Genomic DNA, 12672 nt, shown 5'->3' on the forward strand with positions numbered 1-12672 from the left:
GAGGCTAAGCGCCAAATAACTACTCAACGTGGCTCCTACGGTTCACCTGGCACATAATCTCGGGGGCTGGACGCCGAAAAACTACTCGAAAGATGATTGACGTGAAGACTAAAGCTCGCTAGATCACAGCTACACCCAACAATTGTTTTTTTCAAGATAAAGTCAGAAGATTCAAGATTTTATTGACCCTCAGCATGATTCTTCGATTCAACCTAAGGCTCGGGGGTTACAACATAGGGAGTGCGACTTTCGCCGCCCTCCATATCACATTCCAAAAATGAAGATTGCAAAATCAAGACGATCAAGGGCTCGAGCACACCATAGCCTCATGACAACTTTGAGGAACTTTGAAGATTCAACCAGATAAAGTACTCGAGGAGCACTAAACTACTCGGTGAGGATCTGAAAAGTACTCGAAGACTGCTACATTCGACTATGAAGTGTTGGGAGGCTTGTCGAGGATAGATCCCTAGTACCCACAGGGAAGGAAGAAGGCGGACTCTTACTAAGATTCCCGTGTAATCCTACTAGGACTCGTACCTTGTAATCCTACTAGAACTCCTTCTTGTAACTAACTAGTAATCCCGCCCCCTGGAGTATATAAAGGAGGGTAAGGGTTCCTAGATCTGTAGGCGAAAATCTCACAGAACCACAACAGAGGACCAAATCCTCAACACCAAACAACACCCAAGCGTAGAGCGCAATATACAACACGGACGTAGGGTATTACTGGCGGTCCGAACCTGTATAAATCCTTATCTTGTGTCCTCGCTTTTACCTTAATCTCGACAAGTCCCGCTAACCAAAACACTACCTTAAGCATCACCACATCCAGATGAGCGCATCTGCCATCGCTACAGTGCTACATTGTACTACCGCTGTCAGCTACATTGAAAATGCAGTCTGCTCTGGTTTGAAAAAAAGAGGGAATTGTACCAACTTAAAACGCCAAAAAAAAAAACAAAGGCATTTGCACTGCCAAACTTTTCACTTTACCCACCTTAAGAGTTTTCTTTTTGAAAAAGAAAAGAGTTTTAAAATTTGTCCCCAATAAAACTTCCCTAGCACCAACAGATGCACGTCGAAGAGAGAGCAGAAGAGACTCACATTATTTTTTTTTCTTTTTCTTTTTAATAATTTCCTGCACCTCATCAGCGCACACATGACACATCACACTAGTCAGCACTCCACGTCAAGTTTTATTGCGGGCACCCCCACCGTAAAAACCAAAAATAAAATTCAGAAAACTCAGTTCCCGTCAAAATGGTTCTGATGGTATGATCTGAACCGTCGACCGAGTGATCGCACGGTCCGCGAGCCGCGCGCATTTGGTCGCTTGCGTTACGCCTCCGTCCCGTTCGTAACGCAGCAGGGCCCCGTTAAAATAGGCGCGGCCGCACCGCACGGAGCAGAGCAGCACGCTGCCCGCGCGGGTACGGCCCTTTCCTTGCCATCTTCCACCTCTCCATGCGCTAGGGGCGGCTTGGCGCAAAGGGAGACTCGGACCTGGGGAGGAGACGACAGACGAGACCGAGGCGACCGCGACCGAATCGCGTGTGGGGCGGTAGGCCATCGAGGCGATCCGCGGGGGGCAAGGAAGGAAAGGAGGAAGAGCAGAGCGGAGTGGGTCGGGGTGGGGGGGGACGCGCGGCGTGAAGGATGGACGCGAACGGGCGCGGGGAGGATGGCGACGCGCGGGCGCCGCTCCTGGCGGGGCCCGGGCGGCGGCGCAACTCGGTGGCGTCGATGCGCGGGGAGTTCGTCTCGCGCCTGCCCAAGAAGGTGCTCGACGCCGTCGACCCCGAGCGCCCGTCGCACGTCGACTTCTCCCGCTCCAAGGGCCTCCCCGAAGGTTCGCCTGCAAGTCCCTCCTTCCCCTCCTCGCATTGTCGGATCATTTTTTTCTCTCTCTGTCCTTGGTTCGGTCTGCTCTTGGGATCTCTGAGCGTTTCGTCTTCTGAATATGGTGGTACAAAAGATTCGCATTTTTATGAGGCTCCTTTTATAGTTACGAAGTCTCCTGGTGATGATATGATTGATGTGCTTTTGAAGTTTTGATCTAGATTCTGGAGTTGTCGTGGATAATTCGTTTCTTTTTTGGGATGCCTCAGTCTCTTATCCTTGATTCCTCCATTCCTCCGCATGCTTTTTCCGGGCTCCAAGGATTTCTTTTCATACTTGTGTGATGGAAACAGCTTGTGGCTTTACTATCATTCGGTGCTTCTTGTGGCTGTTTCTTTGTAAAATACTACCATTCGGTTCTTCCGGGCGCCAATGAGTATATGTTTGGTTGAATAAATACTAAACACTTTTTGTGCGTCTTTGTTGTCTTGTTATGGCCCTAGCTCCTAGGTGGTTTGTTGGATTGTCAGTACAAACAACTGCGACGCTATGGTGTTTGTTTCGGTCAAAAATCCCCTTCAGGGTAATGCCGTTCCTTCCTTTGTTCTGTAGCAGACTGCAGGTACGCAAATGAGTATAACAGATAACACGTAGCATGGCAAAATGGCATGGCACCTCTCGACTCTCGTTGCCTCAAACCGAGCTGTGGTTTTTTAACTGTGCCTGCATATTGAGCGTTTCCTCTTTTTTCTATCTGGTCCGCACTCACCTATGCAGCGTTGATCTTTGTTTCACCTTCCATCTTACTTTGATTATAATATGAGATGCATCGAGAAGAGGTGTAATATGGCGAAGGGAGGGAACCTCTGGACCAGCCGGCGCTAGTTTTAAATTGCAATATCTATGTCACGATGTTCTGGATCTGCCTAGTGTATATGGTCCCCTGTTTCCTGAATATCTTAATTTGCGGGGTAGTTGGAAAATTTTGACTTTTCTTGATTGAAATTTTGAATTCCTCGCCTATAGAAAAAACAGATTCCTGTAGTATAAAAAAAACTATTTTCGGCAATTTATTGGCCCGATCTTTAGATGACCATTTTGCTTACTCTATGCTTCTTTTTCCTTCTTTCATATGCGAGGAGATTTATTTGTTTTGACCTTTCCTGGATTTAACAAACGAACTTTCTGAAGACTATTCTTGCTGTTTCTTGAAATACATTAAAATCAACTGTGTATGCTATATTTACACCAAAAATTTTTCTGCTATTTCCCTAAAAAGAAAGTTAAAATATTCCATAATTTGATTTAGTGTCACTCGTGCATTTTGTTTCTAATTTTTTCATAAGCACCTGCTACTTCTTTATGATCAAGTCTGACAAAGTGACATGTTTTGAGTTAATACAGGGGAGAGAGAGTACTATGAAAAACAGTTTGCCACGTTGAGGTCCTTTGAGGAAGTTGACTCAATAGAAGAATCCAATGAAATTGATGAGGAAGAGGAGCTTGCGGAGCAAAACCAGAGTGAATTTGCCATGAAGATATCAAATTACGCAAACATTATTCTCTTAGCGTTGAAGGTTGGTTTCTCCCCCACCTTTTTTAAGCCCTAAGCATGAACTCCTCAAGGATGACTAGACTTCAAAAAAAAAAACTTCAGGTATACGCCACAATTAAAAGTGGATCAATCGCTATAGCTGCCTCAACACTGGATTCACTGCTTGATCTCATGGCTGGTGGTATCCTTTGGTTCACACATCTGTCAATGAAGAGCATCAATGTCTACAAGTACCCCATTGGCAAACTGAGGGTACAGCCTGTAGGCATTATCATCTTTGCTGCTGTCATGGCCACTTTAGGTATGCTTGCTTTTTCCGCTAATGGAGGTGCTTATACAATCAAGTCACTTCCTTTCTTGATAACTTATCCTGTTTGACATATGTGCCATCTTAGAATTTTACTCAAGTGAGTGTGATCTTCTTGTCAAGATCCTTTACATTAATTTGAGTTGCATCTCCAGGCTTCCAAGTATTTATTCAAGCTGTTGAAAAGCTGATAGTGAATGAGGCTCCAGCTAAACTGAACCAAGTACAACTCTTGTGGCTATATTCAATCATGATCTTTGCAACAGTGGTGAAATTAGCTCTCTGGCTCTATTGCCGAACATCTGGTAACAAGATCGTCCGTGCTTACGCTAAGGTTAATATGTTGTTTCATTTCTCAACTTGCCACGACTTTTTTACTTATATTAACAGTTGAACATGATTTATCAAAGATTTGTGATGGACTTGTTTCCACAGGATCACTATTTTGATGTTGTCACAAATGTAGTGGGTTTGGCTGCTGCTGTCCTTGGCGATAGATTCTACTGGTGGATTGATCCAGTTGGTGCAATTGCCCTTGCAGTCTACACAATTACAAATTGGTCTGGAACGGTGTGGGAAAATGCAGGTTTGTGTCACTTGTTTAGTTTGAACATTTGCTTAGGCAACAGCATCTGCACCTGTATCCCCAATCAGACTCATTATCCTTGCAACAAGAAATAACTTCCAAATGAGTGTTTTAACTATTTTTACTAGCCTACTGGAAATGGTAATTTAGAACCTTGCAGCGGATACCTGTCACCGATACAAATAAAAGTTACTTGAGTCAAAGGCTTGCTCTTTTAATCACTTTGCACTGTCATCCAGAGCAGTTGCCGCATATAGCACCAAGATTACTTGCATGTTACAAATTAGCTGGGACTGACAGGCAGTCTTACTACTATTACCTATTGTTATCCTTCGTGCAGTTTCACTGGTAGGTGAATCAGCTCCTCCAGAAATGCTTCAGAAGTTGACATATCTAGCTATCAGACATCATCCTCAAATTAAGCGTGTCGATACAGTTCGGGCATACACCTTTGGGGTGCTTTACTTTGTTGAGGTTGGTGTCTCTTTATTTTATCATCTTATTCCTCCATCTGTCCATTGCTGAGGGAAATCAATTAAGTTGTCAGCCAATCTGACAAAGCGATTGGTGTTATACATATTTTGTTCGAATCCCTAGATCCTGAAACTGGATAATGTTGTTGTAGCAACTACTTGATTTGTCTTTCAAAATTAGTTCAACAAAACGCAATTATTTTGTAAAGTAGCTTAACTCCTGATCCCTGCAGTGACACTGCAGTGCTTAATCTAGAATGGTAAATAGGAGTATGATACCAACGTTCTCTTATAATCTCACTGTTATAGTAATATATAGCAAGTGGTAGTTTAGCATGGCTTTGCAAATGATTGGGATAGGTCTTTTAGAAACAGAGTAGGTGGTTCTTTCAGCAATCAGACCTCAATGTTAGATTGTAATAGCATGATCATCTCATATGATCACTGGACTCACAGGTTGACATCGAGCTCCCTGAGGACTTGCCACTAAAGGAGGCACACGCCATCGGAGAATCACTCCAGATCAAGATCGAGGAGCTCCCCGAAGTCGAGCGAGCATTCGTTCACCTCGATTTCGAGTGCGACCACAAGCCGGAGCACTCGATTCTCAGCAAGCTGCCCAGCAACCAGCCTTGACCCGAAGGGATCCCACGTGGTGGTTGGCAAATAGATTGTCGCGCAGGATCTGCTACAGTGCTCGGTGTCTTGTGCTGCATGTGACAAAAAACTAAGAGTCTAAATCAGTTTTGTGGTCGTAAGATGTAGATCAGGCGCGTCTAAGACTACGAGGGACGTAGCAGGTGCACAAGGCCGAGATTGTTCTGAGTGAGTGTGGAACCCTCTGTTTTGCACGGTCGTGTTCAGTGTTCTGATCGAAAGTAGGCACTTTGCTGTTGACATGTGATCGGCTGTGTGCTATATGATGCTGTTTAGGGAAGGGCGGAGAGCAAGATAGCAGGTCCTTTGCTTTAAACAAATTTCATTTCTTATTGTCTGAAAGTGTTCCCACTGAAGCTACTTTCTTTTCTTTTCTTTTATTTTAGGACCTGTTTGTTTCGTTGGAATCGGGCGGAATTGGAATTAGTTTCCACGGTCGGCCTGTTTGGCTCCACCTAGAATTGGAAACAGTCTTTCCTCAAGTTTCCAGTGTCCGAATCATTAGCCCGCGACACATTCTGACCCTAAAAGTAGAAAATCGTTTCTCCCCTAACCCCGACTCGCCTCTCCCCCATGCTGCCGCACCCAGACTCCTCCCCTCCCTGCACCCCCCCCCCCCCCGACTCGAGCGCTGCGCCGCTACCTCCCGCGCCATGGCCCCCTCCCTCCTCCATCGCCCCCTCTTCCTCTTCCTGCTGCGGAATCCTCCCTACGGCATGGCGGCTAGGGTTTCCTAGTGTCGAGCCGTTCTCCTCCTGCTGTCGGAGCCAAGGCCAAGCGTGGCGAAGAAGGCAACGTCGAGCATCACCAGGGCCAGGCGCAGTGAAGAAGGTGACGCCGAGGAGCTCCAGGGCCGGGCGTGGCAAAGAAGGCGACGTCGAGGATCTCTAGGGCCAGCACCCCCGTCTACCTCGCCACCGTCCTCGAGTACCTCGACGCTGAGGTTATGTAACATCTCTTCTCCCTGACTGCACTTCGTTCTTACTATTTATGCCTTGATCTGGTTGTTGCGTCCTGTAGATGTACCTGTACGGCTATTCATAGAACTTAATCGAGCCATGTTGTAAAATTAATCGGCCAATTTGAGGTAATGCGTCTAATTTGTTTTGGATTTGTAGGATTCCATTTTATTTGCCATGACAATCACCCAAATAATGATGTGAGTAGCTGTTTGATTAGAAGTGACATGCTGTTTGATTACAAGTGACGTGTTGTTTGATTAAAATGAGTTCCGATCAAGGTAATGAAATTAAACACTAGTATATGGTTCATTTGGGATGGCTAGTACTGTGGTGTGTGAAAAAGATATTGGTTTCATCTTTGTCACCAATCTAAAGTAGATACGGTAATATAGTGAAATACGTTGCTGCAGGAGTGTTGAGCATTTGCTTTCTGAAATGAACCTGACCAGTAAGATAATACGTAGGTGATAGGACCATGAGTGCGTAGCTGGTTCTGCATTGATCTGGTTCAAACTACATGTGAATGGCCTGTTTAGAATCCTTAGTTCACTAGTAGTGTATTTATTTCTGCTTTGCTCTGGATCAAAGTATTTGTGACATATTTATTTCTGCTTCCTAGTTGATAGCTGCTTCCTGTTACTACTAATTTGTTGTTAGCCATTCAGGTTCCTATCTTCTTTTTTTTGTGCGCTGGCCTCCTATGTTATGTTTGGCCTTTTCAATTAATTATGAAAGCTAGTTAATTATGAACCTTTTTTATGATAAATTAAAACATTCCTTTTTCATATGTGTTTTAGATGACTGACAACAACATAGACTTGGTTAATACAAGCATGGAGCAAATGAGAGAGAAGCATAGGAAGAAGAGAAAAGGAGTGGCTGTTTTATTTGTTTCTGCTGTCATGAGCATGATTGTGCACTGGTATCAGCGTAACAGACCTAGACATATCGTTGATCCAGATGAAGTGGCTGAGAGAGATGTAGCTAAACGGAAACAAATGCTAAGAAATCTGTGCCAAGGATCAAATGTCTATTGCTATGATAGTTTGCGCCTAACTAAGAGATCATTTTATAACCTATGTGCCATCTTACATGAGAGATGTGGTATGTGTGATAACTTGAATGTGTCGGTAGAAAAAAAGTAGCAACCTTTTTTCTTGTAGTAGGTCATGGCACTAAGCTGAGGATGATTCGTAGCTCATATGGATGGTCACTTGAGCCAATCTACCTTCACTTCAATGAGGTGCTGAGAGGTATTATATCATTATGCCATAAATTTATCAAGCTTTCCGATCCATCAGTTGTACAACTTGAGGATTTCAAGTAGAAGTGGTTTGAAGATTGCCGTCACTAAGATCATTTTTGTTCATTTGACTGACTAAGGGAGGTATAGGAATAGGAAGCAACAAATTACCACCAATGTTTTGGGGTTTGTGATCGTCACATGAAATTTATTTACGTCTTAGCGGGATGGGAAGAATTGGCTTCAAATTCACGTGTGCTACATGATGCAATGTCTTAGGACCATGCATTTGTTATTCCAATTGGGAAATACTATATAGTAGATGCTAGATACACCAATGAATTAGGCTTTCTTGCTCCATATCGATCCACTCGCTACCACTTGAACGAGTGGGCTGCTCAAGGGCATAATCTATCCACTACCAAAGAACTATTCAATTTGCACCATTCAACAGCTAGAAATGTGATAGAGAGAACATTTGGGCTATTGAAGATAAGGTGGGCTATACTAAGAAGCAACTCATATTTTGACTTACAAAATCAGGTATTCCGTAGTTAGTAACTTAGCTTGAAATTCAACTCTAAATGACCCTAGCATGTAACTCATTTCTACTAAATTCTTGTAGATTAGGATCATTAATGCTTGCTGCATATTGCACAACTTTGTAAGTGATAGGCAGAGAGATATGGATGACTTACTTATATGCCAAGTTGATCAAGTAATATATGTTGAATCTCTTGAAGTTCAAAGTGAAGTTGGTATTATTACCAATGTTCAATCATCAAATGAATAGAGCAATTTAGGGATACCAAAGCTAACCAAATATTTGCTGATTACCAAGCGATCAATGTATGATAAATTCTATCATCAATGCATGCTCAAATTTATGATAAAGAATATTTTTTTGTAGATTTGGTGTTGCTCCCAAATATTTTACTGATAACCTTTGTGAACTTTTTTCCTGTAGAATATAGAGAAGAGCAAGAAGTCATGCTCGGACAGGGGTTACATTTCTTGGAATGACGACATGGAGAAGGCTCTTCTTGACACATTTGTGGAGTACTATAACAAGGGTGACAGATGCCAAAATGGGTGGAAGTCTCATGTCTATACAGCTACTATCAAGAATGTTCGAGAAAAGTGTCATGTGGATATCACAAAAAACAACATCATGTTGAGGAATAAGACCTTTAACAAGCACTACACTACATCAATGGTATGCGTGGATTTGGTTGGGATTGGAACAAGAACAAAATATCTGTTGATAGTGTTTCTGCATGGGAAGCATATGTAGCGGTAAGTTTAAAAAACTACTGTTTTACTTGCTTAACTTGCTTCCTGCACATGTTTGATGATACACACTAATGCGAGTCTGCTCAAGCACATGTGAGTCCGTCCTGCACACTAATGTGAGTCTGTTCATGCACATGTCCACACTAACTTGCTTATTGCACACTAACTTGTTTACAATTTTCTTGAACTGTCAAGTCTGTTGAAGTTTTTCTTCCCTGATCTACAAATCCTTTTGCCCCATGTCTTATTGTCAAGTTAAATTAGTCCTTTGCCAGACAGGCATACAATTATGCAGTTATGTTTTGAGCTCTGTACTAAGTGTGATTTTTGTTGTCTTACAGTAGAATGTTTCATTTGTTCTTTTCTGAAAGAAAAATATTTCTTTTGTAATCTATAGAAAAACAAAGAAGCTACTGGGTACAAGCAAGATTGTCTTGTATTAGGACTTAATTAGCTTGGTGTTTAGCAAAGATCATACTACCGGTGAAGCGGCAAAGGCTGCAGCTGAGAGCTCCAAAGACATGAGTAAGGAAGATCTTAGTAACAAAAAGCTCACATCATCGGTAACTTCAGGAAGTTTAAAAAGGCAACGGCTAGGTGACTCTTTTATCTCTATGATGGCTGAAAAAATGGACAAGTTCGTTGAAGCACTCAAGGAGGAAGCACCTAAAGGCCCAACATCAAAAGAAATTCTAAACACACTGAATGAGGTAGAAAGATTGGACGAAGACACTTTGTTGGATTTATTTGATATCCTGACTGGTGATGCACGCAAGTATGAGTCTTTGTTGGCGCTTCCGGTGGAGATGACGAAGAGGTGGCTACTAAAACAGAAATTAGTTCATCTTTAAATTATACTATCAAGTGAACTTGTCTTGTAATAATATGTGGCTTCAACTATATGAAAGTTTAGATACTATGTCTGTCGTGATTGCATTGTCAAGTGATGTGTTAGATGCCTGACACCCATGCAACAATAGTGGAGCTTGGAATACTTCATTTAAATGTCTGAATTGTAGCATGTTGTCTGATTTGAATGTCTAACGGAGACTTCATTTGAATGCCTGACAGCTCCATGTGTTAGAGAGAGCTATACTGGTAGCATGTTGTTCCATTTGAATTTCTAATCAACCAAATAATATTTGGAATCTAATTCTAAGAATTAGTTTCTTTGTACATCCAAATAAGAAAATTGAAATGAATCTGATTAATTTAACTCCTATTGAATCCAATTGCTGGAACGAGATTTCTATAATGAGATTCAATTTCAACGAAACAAACGGCAAACTGAAATCTTCATTTTTGAAAGGATACTGAAACTGAAACTATATTGTATGCTAATGGCCCAAAGCTCAAGCTTGACTTTCCTAACATCTGCTATTTTTTAGCCCACCACCGGCCCATATATTATTACAGGTGATTTGCGTTTTCTTTTGAGCCCAGACTTAGGGCCTAATACTGATTGGGGAAAATACCAAGCCCAGTAAATCGAAGCAGTCAGTCCTCTTCTGAGATACGTAAACAACTCTCTCTTATGGAAAAGCAGAGCATGAACGTTCTCTTCTGAATATGTAGACAAACTTTCTTATGTGCTCCCTATAGTACAGTAGTACTTGACATACTTCTACAGATTAACGGTGTGTCACACTGTAAAAAAACTGTAGATGCGGGCGCATGTCAGGACAAGCACAGAGCCCGGCTCCCTGCATGTGCTATAAAACTCCATCTCCGGAATTTCCTTGTTCCAATAGCGACACCATACCGTACGACATGTGCCGCTTCGTACCGGGCCAGATCTGCCTACCACCCACCCAAGTACCCCCACTACCACCACCGCCATTAGACCACTGCTGCTAATTGGGATCTGACTGCCATCACACACATTTCCGCCGGTCCGAGCGGCGAGCCCCTGCCCTGGCTGAGAGATCACGACCTGTTCGCTTCACCTTATTCAGTCGACTTATCAGCCACCAAACAATATTTTCTTCTCACAACAAATCAGCCGTTTCAACTTTTCAGCCGACTTATAACCTGAAGCGAATAGGTCCAAAGAGGCCGGCCGATCTGATCCGTCACGTCTATCACCCTCGCCCTGTCGTCACGTCGCGTGCCGCTAATGAAACCATGTCGTCACCACCACACCCCCGGTCCCTGTCCTGGGCTTGGCGTCTTGGCGACGCCTTCCGCCACGATGACGACACCATGGCCTTCCCGGAGTTTTTTCCGCCCATACCCATCGCGTCCGTCCATCCTCCCAGCCGTTGTCGGCTTTGAGCGGCCGCCCGCGTCGTCGCTGCCAGCTCCAGCGCGCGCAGCAAGCTATTCGAGATTTGCTTTGGTTACTTCCGGTGCTTGCTTCCAAGTCCCAACGAAGCCCCCTGATCTAGAAGAAGCTCGTGTCGTGAACGTGAAGCTCCCTGATCCGAGCGGACGACGCGGTGTGAACGTGGCGCAGTGTGACAGGTGGGGCCCGGGCAGCACAGCGTGGTCCCCCATGCAGGTCTACAGGCTACAGCGCGTAGTCCAAGGTAGTAGAACCAGCAGTCCATGTCCAGCGCCCGTTCGAGAAAGGTTGACCTTTCCCTCTTGGCCCCCCACTCGGCCAATGCTTTTGCTTTGCTGCTACTGCTGCGGGCTCGCGGCTTTCCGTCACTCCTTTTTCACTAGCTAGCTGCTAGTCCTTGTTAACCTTTTCTTTTCTTTTTTTCATAACAATACAAGCGCCTTAAAAAAACAGAAGAAAGAAAAAAAAAACTGACGGAGTTCCTCGTGGGAAATGGAAATCTCGCACGCCAACGGAAATGGATGGATCCACCAAAAACGAACTAGAAAATCGTGCGTTTGCGGCGTTTTGATTTGCCATCTTGTATGTCACGGTGAAAGAATAATAAAAATCGAATGATCAGCCAATATAGCTCGTGACGGCATTTAATCTGATACCTGTATCTTGTCGACATTCACACCGCCATATGAGAGGTTGTGCTAGGTTGGATCTTTATTGCTTTTTGCATGATTATGAAACAGCTGGTTGTCATTATTGTAAAATGCATAGAGCTCAACGACCGAATTTTAAAAGCAGGTTAGTAAAACTACATCAACCCGGGAACGTGCCTGCTTCGAATTGACAATGTTGGGTCCATACTATATTACTGTTAAGTGATACAAGCTGGCTAATACCAATCTACCGTATCATGTCACGCTCCCCTAAAGAGAGAAAAATACAATTCTTGCAATGCATAGTAGTAGCGTGGTGTTATTTTTTTAAGTAATTCAGGCCAGTTAATTATTGTATCATTATGCCAGTGATAATAGGTCCATCACAGTTTTAAAAAGTTGATTTCGTACCCAAGCTATATATATCCCCATGAAGATATTACTTTCATACATCTCTTCTTTAATTGCTTAACATTCTAGCAAAAATGTTCTACGCATCACATAATTAATATCTACTCAATATCTACGGCACCACCCATTGAGACTAGGCTTACGGTTACATGTGCCATCACCACTTTGCATCCAAATCTTATATTGGTCCTCCACTATTAATGTTGTGAAGCTCGCATCGTATTATGCCCATATACATCCCTTTCGCATGTATTTCGAGTGACGATTTTATTCGTCTAGATATTTTGCTCCTAAGTCTAGCTAGCCTTCCATTCATTATTTTGCATGTATAAATTAGGTTTCTGTTAGGCTAAGCATAACATAGTGCCCTTCTTATACACGTGACATGTCATTGCTGACTCATTAAAGA

General features: G+C 43.3%; 1 protein-coding gene and 1 pseudogene across 3 annotated transcripts; both read left to right on the plus strand.

Annotated features, from left to right (window-relative positions):
* The first annotated feature begins 1644 nt into the window (after positions 1–1644).
* LOC117837746 (metal tolerance protein 4) lies at positions 1645–8921 on the plus strand. 3 transcript variants are annotated; one of them, XR_011897017.1, is made up of 10 exons: positions 1645–1852; positions 3247–3419; positions 3500–3698; positions 3860–4038; positions 4140–4290; positions 4631–4764; positions 5220–5721; positions 5807–6363; positions 7180–7635; positions 8593–8921. XR_011897017.1 is itself a non-coding variant. In XM_034717503.2 (7 exons), exons 1-7 carry the CDS (start codon positions 1660–1662, stop codon positions 5397–5399), a joined length of 1209 nt encoding a protein of 402 aa, XP_034573394.1. In that variant the 5' UTR covers positions 1645–1659; the 3' UTR covers positions 5400–5776. The 3 variants fall into 3 exon arrangements, 1 of the variants encoding a protein (XP_034573394.1); XR_011897018.1 differs by lacking the exon at positions 7180–7635; XM_034717503.2 differs by lacking the exons at positions 5807–6363; positions 7180–7635; positions 8593–8921 and having other exon boundaries at positions 5220–5776.
* Positions 6074–9979, plus strand: LOC117835782 (uncharacterized; annotated as a pseudogene).
* The last annotated feature ends 2693 nt before the right edge of the window (positions 9980–12672 follow it).

Source organism: Setaria viridis, chromosome 9 (assembly GCF_005286985.2).
Source record: "Setaria viridis chromosome 9, Setaria_viridis_v4.0, whole genome shotgun sequence".
NCBI lineage: Eukaryota > Viridiplantae > Streptophyta > Magnoliopsida > Poales > Poaceae > Setaria > Setaria viridis.

Coding starts and splice junctions, on each gene's coding strand:
- LOC117837746 (XM_034717503.2), top strand. CDS start 1,660: ATGGACGCGAACGGGCGCGGGGAGGATGGCGACGCGCGGGCGCCGCTC. Junction 3,420..3,499: donor TTATTCTCTTAGCGTTGAAG/GTTGGTTTCTCC, acceptor AAAAAACTTCAG/GTATACGCCACAATTAAAAG. Junction 4,291..4,630: donor AACGGTGTGGGAAAATGCAG/GTTTGTGTCACT, acceptor TCCTTCGTGCAG/TTTCACTGGTAGGTGAATCA.